The sequence below is a fragment of the Chlorocebus sabaeus genome, chromosome 20 (genome assembly GCF_047675955.1).
Source record: "Chlorocebus sabaeus isolate Y175 chromosome 20, mChlSab1.0.hap1, whole genome shotgun sequence".
In the NCBI taxonomy this organism is placed as follows: domain Eukaryota; kingdom Metazoa; phylum Chordata; class Mammalia; order Primates; family Cercopithecidae; genus Chlorocebus; species Chlorocebus sabaeus.
The window spans coordinates 84,028,547-84,051,406 of record NC_132923.1 but is presented as its reverse complement, the minus strand read 5'-3'; the positions used below and the strand labels follow the sequence as shown (position 1 = coordinate 84,051,406).

The 22,860-nt window shown below is 41.5% G+C and overlaps 1 protein-coding gene across 1 annotated transcript in view; it reads left to right on the top strand.

The window, feature by feature from the left end:
- ZYG11B (zyg-11 family member B, cell cycle regulator) overlaps positions 1-22,860 on the top strand; it is a 104,651-nt gene that overhangs the window by 51,391 nt on the left and 30,400 nt on the right. Inside the window, exons 4-8 of the mRNA XM_007978734.3 lie at positions 2,863-3,003; positions 8,459-8,635; positions 13,611-13,675; positions 19,361-19,460; positions 19,790-19,840. Coding sequence (XP_007976925.1) covers positions 2,863-3,003; positions 8,459-8,635; positions 13,611-13,675; positions 19,361-19,460; positions 19,790-19,840 — 534 coding nt within the window. The remainder of the gene's footprint in view (positions 1-2,862; positions 3,004-8,458; positions 8,636-13,610; positions 13,676-19,360; positions 19,461-19,789; positions 19,841-22,860) is intronic.

Genomic DNA, 22,860 nt, shown 5'->3' with positions numbered 1-22,860 from the left:
CGTTGCGTCATGTGACATATATCAATACTGTAGTCTAATTCATTTCAGACTCTTGTAGCGTATCCTATTAATGGTTGAAATGTCAGCCATGATACATCCCTTCATTTCCTGAAAGCTGCATATTCCAATGTGAGTATTATAGGCTTTTTTGTTTTTTGATAATCAAGAGTCTCACTCTTGCCCATGGTGGAGTGCTGTGGCACAGTCATGACTTACTGCAGCCTCAAATTCCTGGGCTCAAGCAGTCCACTTCAGTCTCCCAAGTAGCTGGGATTACAGGCATGCACCGTCACACGCAACTAATTTTTCTTTTCTTTTATAGAGACAGGGTATTACTATGTTCCCCAGGCTGGTTTTGAACTCCTGGGCTCAAGTGATCCTCCTGCCTCTACCTCCCAAAGTGCTGGGATTACAGGCATGAGCCATCTTGCCTGGCTGAATATTGTATGGTTATATAAAACTTTGTTACTGAGTAATATATTTTTAAAATATTTGATTACTTTTGTGTCACACTGTATAATGTTACTGCCAAAAAAGACTAAATCTTCCCCTTATTGTGAGATAGTCTCTCTGAATGACATTTTTTGGCATTTTTTAAAACTTTATTGTAAAATAAAAGAGACAAAGACGATAAATAATTATGTAGCTTAAGTTGAAATAAAAGTGGACACACTTGAAACCGTCACTCAGGTTAAGTAACAGAACTTTGTCAGCTACCCCAAAACTCACTTCGGCTTCCCAAAGTGGTGGGATTACAGGTGTGAGCCCTACACCCGGCCATGTCCTTTCATTTCTTCATAATTTTATGACCCAACTATTTAGGCACCTGGATAATCTTGCCCATTTAAAACAATTTGATGTCTTTTGAGTGTCTTTTAGTTTGTAGGTTCCTCCTCCATCCCTTTCTTTTCCTTATAATTTGTTTATTGAAGAATCTATAGTTATGATTTGTAGAGTTTCCCTAAGTCTGGATTTTATTGTATTTGTTGCTGTTTTGTAGAGACAGGGTCTTGCTTTGTTGCCCAGGCTGGTCTGGAACTCCTGGGCTTAAAGTGATCCTCCTGCCTCAGCCTCCGAAAATGCTGGGATTACAGATATAAGCCACTCTGCCAGCCTGGATTTTGCTGATTGTATACTAATGGTGCATCTTTCTCTTATTTTCTGTAAATTGGTAGCTGGATTTGGAGGCTTAATTAGACTTCGTTTTATCCCTTTGGCAAGACCCTTAGGTGTTGTATTCTTACATTATGAGGTACATAAATATCTAGTTGTTTGTCTTTCTGTGATGTTAGCAGTTATTGACACTTAGTAGCTAGATCTGTCAACTCACTCAGAATTATGGTGATATTTTAATCATTTATTTTTCTTTTACTAGTTGGATTACTGTTATAAAGAGCCACTTTCTGTTACCTATATTTGGTTGCCCAGTGGCACATGAACCACATTTTAAGATAAGTATATTATCTTAAAATAATATACTTTTGGGCCGGGCGTGGTGGCTCACACCTGTAATCCCAGCACTTTGGGAGGCTGAGGCAGGTGGATCATGAGTTCAGGAGATCGAGACCATCCTGGCCAACACGGTGAAACCCCCTGTCTCTACTAAAAATACAAAAAGTTAGCCGGGCGTGATGGCGGGCGCCTGTAGTCCCAGCTATTCAGGAGGCTGAGGTGGGAGAATGGTGTGAACCCGGGAGGCAGAGCTTGCAGTGAGCTGAGATCGAGCCACTGCACTGCAGCCTGACCAACAGAGCAAGACTCCATCTCAAAAAAATAAAAATAAAATAAAATAAAATAATATACTTTTATGTTAGGAATCCCTAGAAAGACTTAAGTTTAAACAGAACCTCTTGGTGCTGAAAAGGAGCATGATAAATCTGGAGAAATTAATGGATACATTTATTTGATGAATACTTATGGAGTACGTATTCTGAGCCAAGCATAATGCTAGCTATTGGGGTACAATGGTGAATAGATCAATCCAGTGGGGAATTATGATAGCTATGAAAGAGATGTTTCAGGGGACCTAATTTAAATCAGTGGCTCAAAAAGACTTCTCTAAGAAAGTGTCCTTAACTTGAATAAGGAAGAATGAGTAGAAATTAGTCAGGCAAAGAGAGAAAGGAAGTTTTCAGTCAGAGAGGACATTGTATGAGTGGTGTTTTACTGAGAAAAAGCTTGACTTACGGAAAGATGAGGAAAAAAGGGGTATATAGCTAAAACATTGTGAGCTAGGGGGAGAGGAGTAAGAGGCAGATAGGATCCTCATCAAGTGGTAGGGCCTTATAAATAATGTTAAATATCTTGGGATTTATTTTAGGTATAATACAGAAAATTTCACCCATGGTCTTATGCTAGGTTCTGAGTTTATCTAATATACATCTCTTCAAGACAAATACACCTTTTTAAGATGACTAATCTGGATAGATTGGAAAGTATAATCATTTTTATTTGATTCCAGCTTTACATAACTATCCTAGATGCCATGTATACAAATTATATTTATTTATTTATTTAGAGACAGAGTCTTGCTGTGTTGCCCAGGCTGGAGTGCAGTGGTACGATCTCAGCTCACTGTAACCTCCGCCTTCTCGGTTCAAGCAATTCTTCTGCGTCAGCCTCCTGAGTAGCTGCGATTACAGGCGTGCGCCACCACGCTTGGCTAACTTTTTTATTTTTAGTAGAGATGGGGTTTCACCATGTTGGCTAGGGTGGTTTCGAACTCCTGACTTCACATGATCCACCCACCTTGGCCTCCCAAAGTACTGGGATTACAGGCATGAGCCACCACACCTGGCCACAAATGATATTTAGATAGAGAAAGAGAGAGAATTCTAAAAGCTAATCTGGTTATGTTCACAGGTGTCTGGAGAAGCCAATGAAACTCAGATTGCAGAAGCACTGAAGCGTTACAGTGAACGGGCATTCTTTGTTCGGGAAGCTCTATTTCATCTTTTTAGTCTGACTCATGTGATGGAAAAAACAAAGCCAGAAATTTTAAAGGTAAGAATAAGAAACTGGATATGAAATTTTTGAAATGATCTCCCTGGGCAGATGATTTTTTGAAGAAAATTGGTGAAAATTTGCATTTAGGGCCAGGCACAGTGGCTCAAGCCTGTAATCCCAGCACTTCGGGAGGCCGAGACGGGTGGATCACGAGGTCAGGAGATCGAGACCATCCTGGCTAACACAGTGAAACTCCGTCTCTACTAAAAAATACAAAAAAAAAAACTAGCCGGGCGAGGTGGCGGGCGCCTGTAGTCCCAGCTACTTGGAAGGCTGAGGCAGGAGAATGGTGTAAACCCGGGAGGTGGAGCTTGCAGTGAGCTGAGATCCGGCCACTGCACTCCAGCCTGGGCGACAGAGCAAGACTCTGTCTCAAAAAAAAAAAAAAAAAAGAAAATTTGCATTTAGTCTTTTTTTATTATTTATGATATGATTGATGACGTGTAATTTCATTTATTAGCCACAAACGAGAGAGAATATAGTTGTACAATGTTATTGAAGTTTTATAGTAGTCTCATTAAGCATATAAATGTCTTGTACTTATTTATCTACCTAAAACCAGTGACCACCATGATATTTTGTCACCAGCTACTGTAGAAAATGAAAGTATATGACACTGTTTTGTATATTAACCCTATGTTGTTTCCCAAATAGATTTTTTTAGAAATACAATATTGGGCCAGGTGTGGTAGTTGATGCCTGTAATCCTAGCACTTCAGGAGGCTGAGACAGATGGGTAGCTTGAGCCCTAGAGTTTGAGATCAGCCTGAGCAACATGGCAAAACCCCATTTCTACAAAAAGTATTAAAAAATACAAAAAAAGAAAGAGAGAAATAAAGCAAGCAGATATCGGAATTCTACAAGGCACTTTTTCATGCTGTTTAGAACCTACTGTGCATTCTTAACTGATTTACATTACTCCCCAATTAAGTTAAAAAAAATTTTTTTTTTAAGTCATAGGGTCTTACTGTGTTCCCCAGGCAAGAGTGCAATGGCTGTTCACAGACCTCAAACTCCTGGGCTCAAGCAATCCTGTCTCAGCCTCCCAGGTAGCTAGGACTACAGGTGTACATCACAGCACCCAGCTATTTTAACCAAGACAGCTTTTGAAGGGCAAGAAAGGAGATTTCTTAATTTTATTGAATGCTTAGGGCAACATTTATCAAAATGTGGTCCTTTGGGCCAGGACACAGTGGCTCACACCTATAATAACTTTGGGAAGCTGAGGCAGGCAGGTCACCTGGGGCCAGGAGTTCTAGACCAGCGTGACCAACATGGCGAAACGCCATCTCTACTAAAAATACAAAAAATTAGCCGAGTGTGGTAGTGCACGCCAGTAATCCCAGCTACTCAGGAGACTGAGGCATGAGGAACCTGGGAGGCCGAGGTTACAGTGAGCCGAGATCATGCCACTGCACTCCAGCCTGAGCAACAGAGCAAGACTCTCTCTCAAAAAAAAAAAAAAAAAAAAAGTGGTCCTTTGACCACTACAAGTCTAGGATATTGCTTATTTAAAAAGCATATTTGTGACCAGGCGTGGTGGCTCACACTTGTAATCCCAGTACTTTGGGAAACCAACGCAGGCAGATCACTTGAGCTCAGGAGTTCAAGACCAGCCTGGGCAACATGGCAAAACCTTATCTCTACAAAAATTAGTCAGGTGTGGTGGCACACACCTGTAGTGCCAGCTACGTGGGACACTGAGGCGGGAGAGTTGCTCGAGCCTGGGAGGCAGAGGTTGCAGCGAGCCGAGATCATGCTACCACACTCCAACCTGGGTGACAGGAGTGAAACTTTGTCTGAAAAAAAAAAAAAAAAGGTATTTGTAAACCCCACCCCCCAAAATTTAGATTCAGTAGGGCTAGATGAGGCACAGGAATCTGCATTTTAATAAGCCCCCAAGATAATTCCAAGGTAATTCTTATGCACATTCAGTTTTGAAAACCAATGAGCATAGGACTATATTATATTTGGCACCTGGTTTAGTGGGCACAATTCCAAGAGATGGGTTTTATCTTCTGTTTTACAGATTATGAAAGTGAGGTTCTGTGACATTAAGTAATAATAAGTCAGTGGCAGAGCCACAACTTGAGATCCTACATACCTTAAATTCTGAGAATGAGGTGCTTGGGTAGGAACCAGTAACATTTTAGTCCTTAGGATATTATCACCAACACCTGTCACTCCTTTTATATATATCAGAGGATGTTGGCGCTACGTATATGAATTGTCTTTTTTTTTTTTGGTTTTGATTACTGTGAACCGAGCAACAAAGGACTAGATCTCTAGTCTTGATCTGAAATATTCATTCAGACATTCAGAGAATGATTCGGAGATAAATGAAAGAATATAGGCTATTTATTTATTTATTTATTTATTGAGGTCACCCATGCTGGAGTGCAGTGGCATGATCATGGTTCACTGCAACCTTGACCTCCCTCCCAGGCTCAAATGATCCCCCTGCCTCAGCCTCCAGAGTGGCTGGAACTACAAGCGTATAACACCATGCCTGGCTGAATTTTAAAATTTGTTATTATTATTGTTTGTTTTTTTTTTTGTAGTGATGGAGACCCACTATGTTGCCCAGGCTGGTCTCAAATTCCTGGGCTCAAGTGATTCTCCCGCCTTGGCCCCCCAGAGTGTTGGGATTATAGGAGTGAGCCACTTTTATTTTATTTTTTTAAAGATACAGGATCTAGCTGTATTGCCCAGGCTGGAGTGCAGTGGTGCACGATCATAGCTCACTGCAACCTCAAACTCTTGAGCTCAAGCAATCTTCTGCCTCAGCCTCCTAAATGTCTGGGACTATAACTGTGTGCCATCACACCTGGCTAATTTTTAAAATTTTTAAAAATAAATTAATTTATTAGGTTCCAGCAATCCTCCTGCCTAAGCCTCCCGAGTAGCTAGGACTACAGGCCCATGCAACCACACCCAGCTAATTTTGCAGAGACAGGGTCACACTATGTTGCACAAGCTAATTTTAAAAAATTTTTTGTAGAGAGAGGTTCTTGCTGTGTTGCCCAGGCTAGTCTCAAATTCCTGACCTCAAGTGATCCTCCTGCCTTGAGCTCCCAGAGTTCTGTAATTACAGGCATGAACCACTACACCTAGCCTAGGCAATTCCTTTTTTTTTTTTTTTGAGACTGAGTCTCACTCTATTGCCCAGGATGGAGTGCAGTGGCACTATCTCAGCTCACTGCAACCTCCACCTCCCATGTTCAAGCGATTATTCTGCCTCAGCCTCCCGAGTAGCTGGGATTATAGGCACCCGCCACCACGCCCGGCTAATTTTTGTATTTTTAGTAGAGACGAGGTTTCACCGTGTTGACCAGGCTGGTCTCGAACTCCTGATCTCAAGTGATCCACCTGCCTCAGCCTCCCAAAGTGCTGGGATTACAGGCATGAGCCACCATGCCTGGCCAAGGCAATTCTTATAGGGAATTTTGCTGCAGAGGAGAGCAAAGAAAAAAGATGGTAATTGTTTGAGTAAGTGAGATTAAAAGAGGAATGTTTTGATTTTTTTTTAATAGGAAAAATGTATCTTGTTTATATCCTGATATGAATGATCCAGTACAGAATAAAAAATTGATATAGGAGTAGGAGGGGTGAACAGCTTCCCTTCAGTAGACAAGAAAATAATGATCTAACATATACATGGAGGGATTTGTTTTACAAAGGACCCCAAAAGATTCCTTATGGTAGCAGGCAGGAAGGTGATATATATGTACGTATGCTGGTAAGTAGGATACATGTGGTAATGAGAATCTGAAATTCTTTTCTGGTTGCTTCAGTTTTCTTTTCTTTTCTTTTCTTTTTTTTTTTCTCTTTTCCTTAGAGGCAGGGTCTCACTCTGTCCCCCAAGCTGAAGCGCAGTGGCACAACCATGGCTCACTACAGGCTCTGCCTCCCAGGGCTCAGGCGATCCTCCCACCTCAGCCTCTCAAGTAGATGGGACTATAGGCATGCACTACCATGCCCAGCTTCATATATGTATATGTGTGTGTGTGTATATACACGTGTGTGTGTGTGTGTGTGTGTGTATATATATATATAGAGAGAGAGAGAGAGAGAGGGATGGAGTTTCGCCTTTGTCACCCAGGCTTGAGTGCAGTGGTGTGCTCTTGGCTCACTGCAACCTCTGCCTCCTGGGTTAAAGCAGTTGTCCTGCTTCAGCCACCCAAGTAGCTGGGATTACGGGCATGCGCCACCATGCCCAGCTAATTTCTGTGTGTGTTTTTTCTTTCTTTCTTTCTTTTTTTTTTTTTTTGAGATGGAGTCTCACTCTGTCGCCCAGGCTCTAGTGCAGTGGTGCAATCTTGGCTCACTGCAAGCTCTGCCTCCCAGGTTCACGCCATTCTCCTGCCTCAGCCTCCCAAGTAGCTGGGACTACAGGTGCCTGCCACCACACCCGGCTAATTTTTTGTGTTTTTAGTAGAGACAGGGTTTCACCATGTTAGGCAGGATGGTCTCGATCTCCCGACCTCGTGATCCACCCACCTTGGCCTCCCAAAGTCCTGGGATTACAGGTGTGAGCCACCGCTCCTGGCACCCAGCAAATTTTTGCACTGTTTTATACAGATGGGATTTCACCGTGTTGCCCAGGCTGGCAGTTTTCTTAGTGTAGTTGAAAGCAAGATCTTTAGCTGATAGTGAAGAATGGGAAGGATTCGTTGGGGGTTTGAGGTCAGAGGAAAAAGTGAGAAATAGTTGTCTAGGCCAGGGGAAGTGAATGGATTTTATTGCACTCTAACCTCAGCAGTGTTCTCAAGGAACTGAAGATTGAGATTTGAGAATGAAGTTATGCTCTATTCAAGTTAATGAGAATTTATTCACTGCCTTCCATGTAACAGGCACCATAAGTAGGTCTTAGAAATACAGGCCGGGCGTGATGGCTCAAGCCTGTAATCCCAGCACTTTGGGAGGCCGAGACGGGTGGATCACGAGGTCAGGAGATCGAGACCATCCTGGCTAACACGGTGAAACTCCGTCTCTACTAAAAAAAATACAAAAAGCTAGCCGGGCGAGGTGGCGGGCGCCTGTAGTCCCAGCTACTCGGGAGGCTAAGGCAGGAGAATGGCGTGAACCCGGGAGGCGGAGCTTGCAGTGAGCTGAGATCCCGCCACTGCACTCCAGCCTGGGCAACAGAGCGAGACTCCGTCTCAAAAAAAAAAAAAAAAAAAAAAGAAATACAAAGATGAGTGACCTGTGTTGAAAAGATTCATTAGCTTTACAGAAAACCTCTAGATATGAATAGCTGAATACCTGCCTTGATGAGGTAGACTGGAACTATTTGTGAATAACTTGCTATATCCTAGGCTGTTTGCACATGAGGATGTAAAAGAAACTTACGACATCTTTGAAGTTACTACAGACCAACAAAATAATGCTGCTCTGTGAAGAGGGCTTGTATTTATAAGGTGAATTAAGAGGACTCTTTTTTTTTTTCCAGCTTGTGGTTACTGGGATGAGAAACCACCCTATGAATTTGCCAGTGCAACTGGCTGCAAGCGCCTGTGTATTTAACTTAACCAAGCAGGATCTTGCTGCAGGAATGCCTGTCCGACTCCTGGCTGATGTGACCCATTTGCTGCTCAAAGCCATGGAACATTTTCCCAATCACCAGCAGGTAAGCCTATGTGAATTCCTTTTTAAATAGTCCTTGTAGTGTCTTCTACTCATCTCCGACAGTTTAATAGTTTAATAGACCAAGTTTAATAGACCAAGGCTTCAAATTCAAATGCCTTTGGAGGCTGTGGTATGACTGAGTGTAAGAAAACAGAGAAGTGGACACCAAAGTAGTATATTCCGTGCCTAAAATCACCTAAATCCATTTATTGGGGGACCTAGTACAAGCCATATAAAACTCATCTTCCTCCTAGATCTTGAGTTTGTGATCATTTCAACAGATAGGCACAGAGGATCTCTTCTGGGCTAGGCACTATCAAATGCTGGGATACAGAAATGATTAAGACATGTCTTTTCCATTTCTAGCAGTATGGTAGAAGGTGTAACCTGTCAGGATGAATACTAAAAATGTTGCTTAAATTTTTTTTGTTTAAAGCGGAGTCTTGCTCTGTTGCCAGGCCGGAGTGCAGTGGCGCGATCTCAGCTCACTGCAACCTCCGCCTCCCGGGTTCAAGCGATTCTCCTGCCTCAGCCTCCCAAGTAGCTGGGATTACAGGCGTGTGCCACCACACCCAGCTCATTTTTGTATTTTTAGTAGAGACGAGGTTTCAACATGTTGGCCAGGATGGTCTCAATCTCTTGTCTTTGTGATCTGCCCACCTCAGCCTACGAAAATGCTGGGATTACAGGCGTGAGCCTGCTCACCCAGCCCTGAAAATTTTTTTTTTAGGTCATTTGAAATTGACCATTGAGTTGGCAAGTTAGTAAAAAATACTCAGAGGCCCAAAACCAAGTAAAAATGGCAAACCACATTGGTGAGTGGATCATTAAAGCCGGCTTCCCTCATTGAGAGCAGTTGCCAAACTAGATGAAATTTAGGCTTTGATTGTCATGGCCTCTGGAAGCCCATCAGACAGAAGACTCCTAGTATAAAGCTATGACTTCCTCCCCAAAGATACATTCTTATTAAAAAGGAGCTATAAATAAGTCTGCCTATGGTAGAGAAACAACAAAAGAATAAGCCCAAAGAAAGTAGAAGGAAGGAATAACAAAGATGAAAGTAAAAATTAATAAAGTAAAAAACATACCATTATTTTAGGGAGGATCAATAATTCCAAGAATTGATTCTTCGAATATATTTAATAATATTGAAAACTCATTGGCAAAGTTGATCAGGGAAAAATGAGAAAGGATGCATATAAAATAAATAAGGTTAGGAAATGGGGTGGGGGAAATGGGAAGTCACTATATTGGGTATTGAGTTTCCTTCTAGGGTGATGAAAATGTTTGGGATGATGAAATTGTGATGGTCGCACAACTCTGTAACTATACTAGAATCCATCAAATTGTACACTTTAAATAGGTGAATTGTATGGTACATGAACTGTATCTCAATAAAGCTGTTATATATTTTTAAAAACAATGTTCACAGTAGGCCGGGCATGGTGGCTCACGCCTGTAATCCCAGCACTTTGGGAGGCCGAAGTAGGAGGATCACTTGAGCCCAGGAGTTCAAGACCAACCTGCGCAACATAGTGAGGCCCTGTCTCTACAAATAATAAAAAAATTAGCCTGGCATGGTGGCACACATCTGTGGTCCCAACTACTCAGGAGCCTAAAGAGTACATGCCTAAAAGCATTTAAATCCATATGTGGAGGAATTGTTTGAGCCAAGCACTCAAGGCTGCAGTGAGCTGTGATTCAGCCACTGCACTCCAGTCTGTGCAACAGAGCAAGACCTTGTCTCAAAACAAACAAACAAACGAAAAAGAATGTTCGAGCCGGGCGTGGTGGCTCACGCCTGTAATCCCAGCACTTTGGGAGGCCGAGGCGGGCAGATCACATGAGGTCAGGAGTTCGAGACCTGCCTGACCAACATGGAGAAACCTCTACTAAAAATACAAAATTATCCGGGCGTGGTGGCACACGCCTATAATCCCAGCTACTCTGGAGACTGAGGCAGGAGAAGGGAGGGGAGAACCTCCCTTGAACTTGGGAGGAGGAGGTTGCAGTGAGCCAAGATTGCACCATTGAACTCCAGCTTGGGCAACAAGAGCGAAACTCCATCTCAAAAAAAAAAAAGAAGTTCACAGTAGCACTGTGTAACTGTGTATAATGATAACAAATTGGAAACACCAAACACCAAATGTCCATCAGCCTGTGTTTAGTCACACATCAGAATACTTAAAAGCAGTGAATGATGAATGAATTACAATTCCAGATGACAACCTTGATCAATCTCAATTACAAGTTGGATATTAAAAATGCAGAAGAGTACGTACATGTGATTCAATTTACTTGCAGTTCAGAAACTTGCAAAACTATATGGCACATTATTTAGGAATATAAATACATATTTTGATAAAAAGCAAGGGACTGTTAAACACAAAATTTAGACTAGTAGTTCCTCTGAGGGGAAATGAGAGGGAAAAGAGGCGGCCAAATGGGGCTTGCTAGTAGTACTATTGGTAATAGATTCTTTTTCTGAAACTGAGTGGTAGGTACACCTACACAGTGGTAGTATTCACTGTATTATTTTTCCTTACACTCTTGCTACTCGAAGTGTGTTCTGCTAACCAGCTGTGTTGGCATCCCCTACAAGCTTGTTAGTAAGGCAGAATCTCGAGATCCCAGACTTACAGAATCATTTTATAAAAATCTCCAAGTGATTTGTGTACACATTAAAGTTTGAGAAGCACTGCCTTATGCCTACATATATTTTGTAAATTTTTTTTTGTATTTCTTATTTAGTAAAAACATTTAAAAACAATTCAATTAAAAAAAAAAAAACAACCCTGGGAACTCACCTATTAGTTGGAAATGCAAATACGGTAAACTATTACGTAAATTAACTTCAGCTGTTTTAACTAAGTGCTACAGAAACTTGAGAATGATCAATTCTGCCACCTGGATTGGTGTATGGACAAAGGTACCAGGCAGGATATCAAAGGGGAAGTGACATTGACTCACATCTTGAAAAATGAAAAAGATTTCCCATGGAGAAAAGCAGAAAAACAGTGGACCTATATGTGAATGTGCAGGCATTCCAGGAAGGGCAAGTTGCGTGTGACTGGAGTGTAGGAAGGGCAGTGTAGGATGAGGCCAGTGATGACCAGATTAGAGCCAGATTTGATGAATGCCAGCACAGGAAATTTTGATTCCACATTGAATTCCTTAAAAACAAACCAAAAAAAAAATTTAAAGAAAATTCCTGAATACTTGCATAGTTCAGATTGTAGCCCCCAAAATCAAAACTCTAGCTGGGCGGAAATTGAAGACTATAGCAGAAGTCTTCCTCTTTTCCATTTCTGCCTCTGGTGCTTTTCAAGTGCAGTCGGTGAAATTTATCTTCTGTTATTAATTTACTCATTAGTTCAGTTAAGCTTAGCGCTTTGTTGAATTCAGACTGTGTGCACCTGTGCTGAGTTCTAAGCATTCAGATATAGGAACACATAATGTAGCATAGTGTAGCAAGTACTGAGAGAAACAAGTGCTGTTGGGAGCTCAGGAGGGGCACTTAGTACAATTTGAAAATTAGAGGCTGTACACTGTGGCTTGCCTTTAATCCCAGCACTTTGGGAGGCTGAAGCAAGAGGATCACTTGAGCACCAGGAGTTTGAACCTGCAGTGAGCTATGATTGTGCCGCTGCATTCCAGCCTGGGTGACAGAGCGAGACCCTGTCTCAAAAACAAACAAGCAAAAAACATTAAGAAGTCTTCCTCAATGAGGTAATATCTCTGCCCTGAGTTGAATTGTGAAGGAAAATTAAGCGTTTTCCAGCTAATAGAACAGAAGGGATGGGCTTTCTAAGCGGAGGTAATTAGAATAGCATTATTGCCTTTCTTACTTCTATGGATCCTGTACAAATTATTGTGTTTATTTGGGAGGAGAAAAATGGTGAAGGAGGAAAGTTATGCCACTAATCAATCTGCCAGATTATGATTCATATTTTAGGGGAGGTAAATGGATCCTCAAGCAGAGTCTGTCCTAGCACCTTGACCATCTGAGATGAATATAAAACTTCCTGAGAAACAAATTACACTTGTACCTAACCCATTCCGTATCATTCACCTGGGATTTACTACCACTTTGCCTTTTCTCTGCCATTTCTTCTATTATGTAATCTTTCTACATCTTCCATGAAGCAAATAGGGTGTTCATTTTATATCTGTTTTTCTATTTCTTGACTAGCTGTATATATCCCATTAATCTGACTTTTGCCTTCTATGATTGAATTCCCTACATTAAGTCTTCTTTAGGTAAGAAATCTTCCAGTTGTACACTAAAGCCTTTAAAAAATATCAAGCCATGTGTCCAAATAAAAAAAAATTGGTAGTATATATATACTATGACTTTTTTTTTTTAAGCCCAGACTTATTTTCTTATTTTGCTTCACAGGAATAACTTGAATCACCTTTCTATTATGATGGTGCACCTTGACTGTGTCAAGTAATTATTCATGTTTTCATTTACTCTTGTTTAATTGTGCTGGTCTAAACTTTGTTTGAAAGATAGAGCCAAGTCTATCAGTCACTCTTTAGAAGCCAATGTGTAGAACACTACCCCCCGTGTACTCTATGTTAGAGTCCTCCAAGCAGGCTCGTCTATATTCTTTGATTCTATGTCAACAGGTAAAACTTTCAGCCACTGTTTTTGTCATTCTCTGTACCTCAAAAAATACAGAAGACAAGGTTACTTCATAGGCCACCAGAAACAAGGAGATTAGTTGTAGTTATCCTATTTATTGCCCTATTTCTCATCTAATGGAAAAGGAAAAAAAAAAAAAGGTACAAGTAAACTTGTATGGGTCTCCTGGAAGTCAGCCTTTCAATACTAGGGGGGCAGATAAAGGTTGTAAGAAATAACTGGTGTTTCATCAGTCTTCTTTATATGTATATATATATAAACTACCTTGGTTCAAAGATAACAAAGTGATATTTTATTTAGGATTTTTTTTCTTCCTTTGATTTTTTAGTTACAGAAGAATTGCCTCCTTTCACTTTGCAGTGACCGGATCCTTCAAGATGTTCCGTTTAACAGGCAAGTGATAGTTCTAGAACTTAATGTGGGGCAAAACAGAATGTTAGAAATCTGTCTTGGATCATTTCTTACCCTTCAGGATATCTCTTTTATGAGATTAATTGAGTAGATAGAATTGAGGGTTATTTTGTAGAATGCTAAATCTACTTTCTTTAATTTAGTGCTTTGACATTCATGATAGCAAATTGACCCATGTTTTCATAGTCCTTTGCTTAGGAATTTATATTGGTTATAGTTTTCAAGATATCCACATAATATTGTAAGCTATGAGCATTATTATCCCCATTCAAAAGATAAAAAAACTAAGACATATATAGAGATTGTCTTGACTATGGCTTTGTGACTAATAACTGCAAGGTTAGAGAGATGCAGGTCTGGCTGGGTGCAGTGGCTCACGCCTATAATCCCAACACTTTGGGAGGCCAAGGCGGGAGTATCCCCAGGTCAGGAGTTCGAGACCAGCCTGGTGAAACCCTGTCTCTACTAAAGATACAAAAAAATTAGCCGGGTGTGGTGGTGCACGCCTGTAATCCCAGCTACTCGGGAGACTGGGGCAGGAGAATCACTTGAACCCGGGAGGTGGAGGTTGCAGTGAGCCAAAATCACGCCATTGCACTCCAGCCTGGGTGACAGGGCAAGATTCTGTCTCAAAAAAAAAAAAAAAAAGACGTAGGTCTTCTAATTCTAGGTCCAGTGTTTTTTCTTTTTTTTTTCTTTCTCTTTTTTGGTAACATATCTCTTATTATTATCATTATTTGGTATTGAATTATGGAAGAAACTTTTTAAGGAGCAGTTAAGGGAGGCCATATAACTAGATTCCATTAAATATTAAGGGGACTTTTATTTTCTAAGATGTTATTTTGGAGCCTAAAAAGTGTTTTTTTATTTTACTATTTTAAAACATAATTTTTCTTTTTCTTTTTTTTGAGACAGGGTCTCACTCTGTCACCCAGGCTGGAGTGCAGTGGTGCAATCTGAGCTCACTGCAACCTCCTCCTCCTGGTTTTAAGTGATTCTCCTACCTCAGCTAACTGAGTAGCTGGGACTATAGGCATGTGCCACCACGCTGGGCCAATTTTTGTATTTTTTGGCACAGTCAAGATTTCACCATGTTGGCCAGGCAGGTCTCAAACTCCTGACCTCAAGTGATCCACCTGCCTCGGTCTCCCAAAGTGCTGGGATTACAGGTATGAGCCACCATGCCTGGTCTTAAAATATAATTTTTTCATGATGGCATTTTGAAAAGGAAATTTATACCTCATTGTTTAATGAAAAGTATGTTTCTCAAGCAGCAATTTCATTTTTTTTGAGACAGAGTTTCACTCTTGTTGCCCAGGCTGGAGTATAATGGTGCAGTCTCAGCTCACTGCAACCTCTGCCATCCGGGTTCAAGCGATTCTCCTGCTTTAGCCTCCCAAATAGCTGAGATTACAGGCATGTGCCATCATACCCAGCTAATTTTTGTATTTTTGGTAGAGATGGGGTTTCACCTTGTTGGCCAGGCTGGTCTCGAACTCCTGACCTCAGCTGATCCACCCACCTCAGCCTCCCAAAGTGCTGGGATTACAGGCATAAGCCCCCACGCCTGGCCTTCAAGCAGCAATTTTACTGTGATTTTTTTTTTGAAATAAGCAATTTGGATGAAAATATAACTACATATGTCTCATGTAGATTGCTAATTTTATTTTGGAAATATTGAACCTCTGTGTTCATCATTGTAACAAAGTCTAGGTAGGAAAGACATAGTCACTCTCCTAAAGATTATATTCTACTCCTTAATGTTTATTCTTAAAGGGCTAGATTATAAATATTCTAGGCCTATGGGCTATAGAGTCTCTGTTGCAGCTATTTAACTCTGCTGTTGTCCCTCAAAAGCAGCCATAGGTAATATATAAACAAATGGATATTGCTGTGTTCCAACAGAACTTTACAAAACAGGCAGCCAGATCCACAGGCTGTATAGTTTGCCTACCTCTCATCTAGCAAATGTACTGTGCTAGAATTGACCTTCTTTGTGGTCAGAGGCTATGATTGGTTCATCACTTTGTCTCTAGTGCCTGGGTAGATATTTAATGGATTGATGGATGAATGAGTGAATGAATATTACATGAGACAGAATTTTTCATAGAAGAGGTGTTAATGAAATGCATTGGGCCCCCACACAAGGAAGGAAAGATTCTGTCTGACTGATGATCATTAAGGATTTCATGTTTGTTATGGCACTTGAGATAAAAATGGTAAAAACTAATATGTATGAAGCACTTACTACTGCCAGGCAGGCGTTGTGCCAAAGTGTTTTATGTATGCTTATTCAGTCCTCAGAACAATCCTGTGAAATCATTACTCTTATGATCTTCATTTTTCAGATGAGGAAATAGAGTCACAGAAAGGATTAATAACTTGCCTGAGGTAATAAGATAGTAAGTAACAGAGTCTAGATTTAAATTCAGTCTGACTCCAGGTCCTCCATTTTTTCATCCATGCTATGTTGCTTTGAAGATGAGAGCTGGTTGAATAGTTTCACGGGTATGAGCCACCACGCCCAGCCTGGAATCAGTTTTTATTACTATTTTACAGATAAGAATATTGAAGTTCAGAGAGGTTAAGGAATTTGGTCAGAGTCCCAAAGTTAGGCCAGGTGCGTGGCTCATGCATGTAATCCCAGCACTTTGTGAGGCCAAGACAAGTGGATCACTTGAGGTCAGGAGCTGTAGAGCAGCCTGGCCAACATGGTGAAACGCTGTCTCTACTGAAAATACAAAAAATTAGCCAGGTGTGATGGCGGCTCCTAGCTACTCAGGAGGCTGAGGCAGGAGAATCGCTTGAACCCAGGAGACAGAGGTTGCAGGGAGCCAAGATTGTGCCACTGCACCCCAGCCTGGGCAACAAGACTGAAACTCCTTCTCAAAAACAAACAAAAAGCTGATATTTGAATCCAGGCTAACTCCAAAGTGTATGATGTTCTTAACAACTTGACTACATTGCCTCACATGATAAAATAATTTATTTTATTGTTATCATTAACATTAAGTAGGACTAGAATTCAAACCCAGAACTGACTGGAGAATCTCTACACTTTACCACTAGCCTGTGTTACCTCATACTTGTGGGCATGTGTGAAGACTAATGAACAATCCACTTTGCAGAACGCATAGGGTAGGCAGGAAAAAAGCTTGATACGGCCCCACGCTAAAGTCCTAGAATGCTGTGAGTACGGGAGTGACATCATACTTAAGTCCTCAGGGAGGTTTATTTGTTTCCTTCCTTCCTTCCTTCCTTCCTTCCTTCCTTCCTTCCTTCCTTCCTTCCTTCCTTCCTTCCTTCCTTCCTTCCTCCCTCCCTCCCTCCCTCCCTCCCTCCCTCCCTCCCTCCCTCCCTCCCTCCCTCCGTCCCTCTCTTTTTTTTTTTTTGAATGGAGTCTTGCTGTGTCACCCAGGCTGGAGTGCAGTGGCGTGATCTCAGCTCACTGCAACCCCCGCCTCCCGGGTTCAAGTGATTCTCCTGCCTCAGCCTCCCGAGTAGCTGAGACTACAGGCATGTACCACCACCCCCAGCTGATTTTTTGTGTTTTCATTAGAGACGGATTTCACCATGTTTGCCAGGATGGTCTCTATCTCTTGACCTTGTGATCCACCCGCCTCAGCCTTCCAAAGTGCTGGGATTACAGGTGTGAGCCATCATGCCTGGCCAGAGGTTTATTTATTTCTAATGTGCAGGCACACATTGATTGGAAACCAGTGGAGACAGGGAAGCCAATTAGGAATATATTGTAGAAGAATACAAGTAATGGGCCTAATCAGAAATGGCCTTGGAAACAGAAAGAAGGTAATAGTAATTTTAAGGGAAGTTGTAGAGTAGTAATCTACCTGAAAATAATCATTCAGTCAACATATATTAAACACTATGTTTCGATCACTGTATTGATTGTGTGGCATAAAGGGCTAAATAGAATATATAGTCCCCCACCCTCAAGGAGTGCACAGGCCAAATAGGGATTCAAGTGAGTCTGCAGATGACTGTGGATCTCTGACAGCTGTACCTAAAGTACTAAGGAGCTAAGAAGGCAGTGATAAACATGTCAAAGAAACCACCTCAAAGGCAGTGATATTTGATCTGAGTCTTAAGGATGAAACTATGGGTAAGATAATCAGATGTATTCCTTGACCTCATCTTGATTTTTCTCCTTGTATCCCACATTGAGTTATTTGACAAATCCAGCTCTATCTTCAAAATGTATCTAGAATTCAACCATTTCTCTTCACTTCTGTTTCTACCACTTGGAGTAGACTAAAAGTGATTTCTCTCCTGAATTACTGCTCAGGACTACTCTCCTGCTTCTGTCCTTGCCCTCCTGGAGTTTATTCTAAAGACAGGTGATAGAGTAGTCCTGCTCATGTCATATTCCTGCTCAGAAGCCTTCTATGACTTTCCCTCTCATTCAGAGTAGAAGCCAATTCCTTAATGATATGGTTTGGCTCTGTGACCCCACCCAAATCTCATGTTGAATTGTAATCCCCAGTGCTGGAGGTGGGGCCTGGTGGGAGGTGATTGGATCATGGGGGTGTTTTCTAATGGTTTAGCATCATCTCCTAGTGCTGTCTTGTGATAGAGTTCTCATGAGATCTGGTCGTTTAAAAGTGTGTAGCAACTCTGGCTTTGCCCTTCCATCTCTTTCACCCATGTAGGATGTGCCAGTCTCGCCTTCCACCATGATTGCAAGTTTCCTGAGGCCTTCCCAGCTGTGCTTCCTTACAGCCTGTGGAACCATGAGCCAATTAAACTTCTTTTCTTTATAAATTACCCAGTCAATGCAAGAATGGACTAATACATTAGACTCTATGTGATCTGGTGCCTCTATTACCTCTGACTTTCTTTCTCAGAACTCTTCCCTTGTTCTCTCTGCTTTGGCCTCACTGACCTCCATGCTATTTGTTGACATTTCTGTGCCCATACCCACTTCAGGGCTGTTGTATTTCCCTTCCCCTCTGCCTGGAATGCTTGTCCCCTAAATACCCATATGGTTATCTCTCTTACTTCCTCAAAAGTTTCAGTGAGGCCTTCCGTAGCCACCCTACATAAAATTTCAACATTTCATATCCTCTTTTCCTGCTTTATTTTTTTTTTTTCCATAGCATATGGTCAGTACCTAACCATACTATGTATTTTACTTATTTATCCGATTTATTACCTGTCTTCCTCACTAGAGTGTAAGCTCTATGAAAGTAGGGACATTTTTCTGTTTTGTTCACTATTCTATCCCCAGCACTAAGAACAATATCTGGCACAAAGCAAGAGTTTAATATATGTTCGTGAATGAATGAATGAATGTTTCTGTTGTGCTAGGTGCTATGAGGAACCCAGAAAATATTTAAATTACAACTAAAATATGGAAATCACTATAATTTAGAAATACAGAATAGAAGTATGTTATAATTCTAGAAGATGAAATGCCAGATAATTGGAATCATATTTTCCAAACCCTTCTTTCTTTACAAAATTTTGTCAGAATTAATAATATGGCATCATCTCTAAAGCACTGAATGTAATTGTTACTCTCTATCAGTTAAGAGGAATTTTCCCTTGCCTTTTCACATATTTAAGTTGTAGCATCAGTTCCTAGCTGGAACTCTGAAACTGTGCCTTGGCCTCCATCATTAATTCATGAAACCCTTTGTGTGTTTTCAGGTTTGAAGCAGCCAAGCTTGTCATGCAGTGGCTCTGCAACCATGAGGATCAAAATATGCAAAGGATGGCAGTTGCTATCATTTCCATCCTGGCTGCCAAGGTACCTGAACTCTTGATGAATAATTTTCTGTAGGCAGCTGTTTCTCACTACATTTACTGTTTCCCGCCAAAATCTGTGTGCCAGAAAGATTAGTAAATCTCTCTGCCAACCTACTTATTCAAGCTACATTCGATATTGCAGAATTTGGCTGGGCACAGTGGTTCATGCCTGTAATCCCAGCACTTTGGGAGGCTTAAAAACAGATATATGGCAGAATTCCAAGTTGATCAGAGATTTTAGTCTGACCTTTGGAGTCAGGTACAGTGAATGATATTAAACTCACATTAGCGAGTTCTTGGACATTGAATTTGTTTTTTACTTGCTTGCAGCTTTCTACAGAACAAACTGCACAGCTTGGTACTGAGCTCTTCATTGTCAGGGTAAGTCTATAATCTCCTTCATGCAGGCTGCTAGATATTCATGTGTATTGTTTTCAGGCAGTATTATATATTTTCTGACTCTCTCTCTCTCTCTCTCTCTATATATATATATATATATATTTTTTTTTTTTTTTTTGAGATGGAGTCTCGCACTGTCATCCAGGCTGGGGTGCAGTGGTGCGATATCGGCTCACTGCAACCTCTGCCTCGTGGATTCATGCCATTCTTCTGCCTCAGCCTCCTGAGTAGCTGGGACTACAGGCGCCCGCCACCACGACTGGCTAATTTTTTTTTTTTTTTTTTTTTTTTTTTTTTTTTTGTATTTTTAGTAGAGACAAGGTTTCACCGTGTTAGCCAGGATGGTCTTGATCTCCTGACTTTGTGATCCACCCGCCTCGGTCTCCCAAAGTGCTGGGATTACAGACGTGAGCCATCGCGCCCAGCCGACATTTTATATTTTAGTAAAAACTTTCTGTGACCAGGCATGTGGTGACTCACACCTGTAATCCTAGCAGTTTGGGAGGCCAAGGCAGGAGGGGGTCACTTGAGGCCAGGAGTTTAAGAACAGTCTGGGCAATAGAATGGGACCCCTTCTCTACCAAAAAAAAAAAAAGTTGGACATTGTGGCGCATGCCTGTGGTTCCAGCTACTCCAGAGGCTGAGGTGGGAGGATCCCTTGAGTCCAAGAGGTCAAGGCTGCAGTGAGCCGTGATCGTGTCACTGCACTCCAGCCTGGGTGACAGAGTGAGACCCTTTCTCAAAACAAAACAAAAAAAATTTTTTTTGGATACTTCTAAAGAAGTGTATTTATTTATTTTCATATATGCAGCTTTACTCCTTAACAGAAATGGAAAAAACCCTGAACTAGGAGTCAGATGACCTAGAATCTAGCTTGTAAACTCACTTTGTGAATTTGGGAAAATTACTTGAACCATTGGGGTCTACATAAGTATTAAGATCCTATCTAAGACCAGGCACAGTGGTTATGCCTGTAATCCCAGCATTTTGGGAGGCCGAGGCAGGAGGATTGCTTGAGCCCAGGAGTTCAAGACCAGCCTGGGCAATATAATGAGACCTCGTCTATACAAATAATTTAAAAATTAGCCAGGCATGGTAGCACATGTCTGTGGTCCCAGCTACTCAGGAGGCTAAGGTGGAAGAATTGCTTGAGCCCAAGTGGTCAGGGTTGCAGTTGGCCATAATGACACCACTGCACTCCAGCCTGGGTCATAGAGCAAGACCCTGTCTCCAGAAAAAAACAAAACACCTATCTAATTGTAAAACTCTGTGATTTTTGTTATTTATATAGAAAATGTAGAGACTCTATTACACGCATAAGGTTGTGCTTTATGCTTTGCGGAAGCAGATAATTTAAATATCTGATATATGATTTTGCTTGCTTATAATCAGTTGAGGAAATAAGACTTTAAAAAGCTTTAAAGGGAGTAGATATAAAAAATGTCTTAGGGAAGACTTAGAGGCAAAAAGTATATTTAAACATGCCTGTTAAAATCCTGGCATGAGGTGTTTGAATAGTAATACTACATAGAAAAGTCAAATAAGAGACTCCCTTTTTCCATGACTTGTAAATTATGTATATAATGAGAAAGGAAACCATTCATTTGATAAATATGTATAGAGTACCCATGATATCAAATGAATGATACTTGGTGCCTTACAAGATGTTAGGGAATTCACACTGAATTATAATTATGTAATTAGAATTCACACTGAATTATATCTGTAAATTCTACCCATAACAAACAGTACAATAGAAAAAAAAACAGCTATGTAGATATGGTTGTAACAAAATCTAAAAAGTATAGTAATAGAGATAAGAATGAAAAAAAATAGGCCGGGCACGGTGGCTCACACCTGTAATCCCAGCACCTTTGGAGGCCAACCAAGGCAGGTGGATCACGAGGTCAGGAGATTGAGACCATCCTGGCTAACACTGTGAAACCCCATCTCTACTAAAAATACAAAAAATTAGCCGGGTGTGGCGGCGGGCATCTGTAGTCCCAGCTACTCGGGAAGCTGAGGCAGGAGAATGGTGTGAACCCGGGAGGCGGAGCTTGCAGTGAGCCGAGATAGTGCCACTGCACTCCAGCCTGGGCAACACAGCGAGACTCCGTCTCAAAAAAAAAAAGAATGAAAAAAGTCGCCGGATGTGGTGGCTCACGCCTGTAATTTGGGAGGCTGAGGTGGACGGATCATGAGGTCAGGAGTTCGAGACCAGCCTGACCAAAATGGTGAAACCCCATCTCTACTTAAAAATACAAAATACAAAAATTAGCCGGGCATAGTGGTACACGCCTATAATCCCAGCCACTCAGGAGACTAAGGCAGGAGAATCACTTGAACCCGGGAGGTGGAGGTTGCAGTGAGCCGAGATTGGGCCACTGCACTCCAGCCTGGGCAAGAGTGAGACTCCCTCTCAAAAAACAAAAAGAATGAGCAAAATAATGTTATAAAGAAAGAGAAGACTATTCGGGAATAATGGAAAGAGTAGGAATTCTGGAGTTGACATATCTGGATTTATTCTCAATTCTGTCTCTTACTAGCCATGTATTTTGGGCAAATCACAGTTTTCTTTGGGGTGATAAAAAATACTTAATATAGGCCGGGCGCGGTGGCTCAAGCCTGTAATCCCAGCACTTTGGGAGGCCGAGACGGGTGGATCACGAGGTCAGGAGATCGAGACCATCCTGGCTAACACGGTGAAACCCTGTCTCTACTAAAAAATACAAAAAATTAGCCGGGCGTGGTGGCGGGCGCCTGTAGTCCCAGTCACTTAGGAGGCTGAGGCAGGAGAATGGCGTAAACCCGGGAGGCAGAGGTTGCAGTGAGCTGAGATCCGGCCATTGCACTCCAGCCCGGGCAACAGAGCAAGACTCCGTCTCAAAAAAAAAAAAAAAAAAATACTTAATACACTTACTATGAAAGTTAAATGAGAAGAAAAGCTCATGCTTGTAATCCCAGCACTTTGGGAGGCTGAGGTGGGAGGATCACCTAAAGCC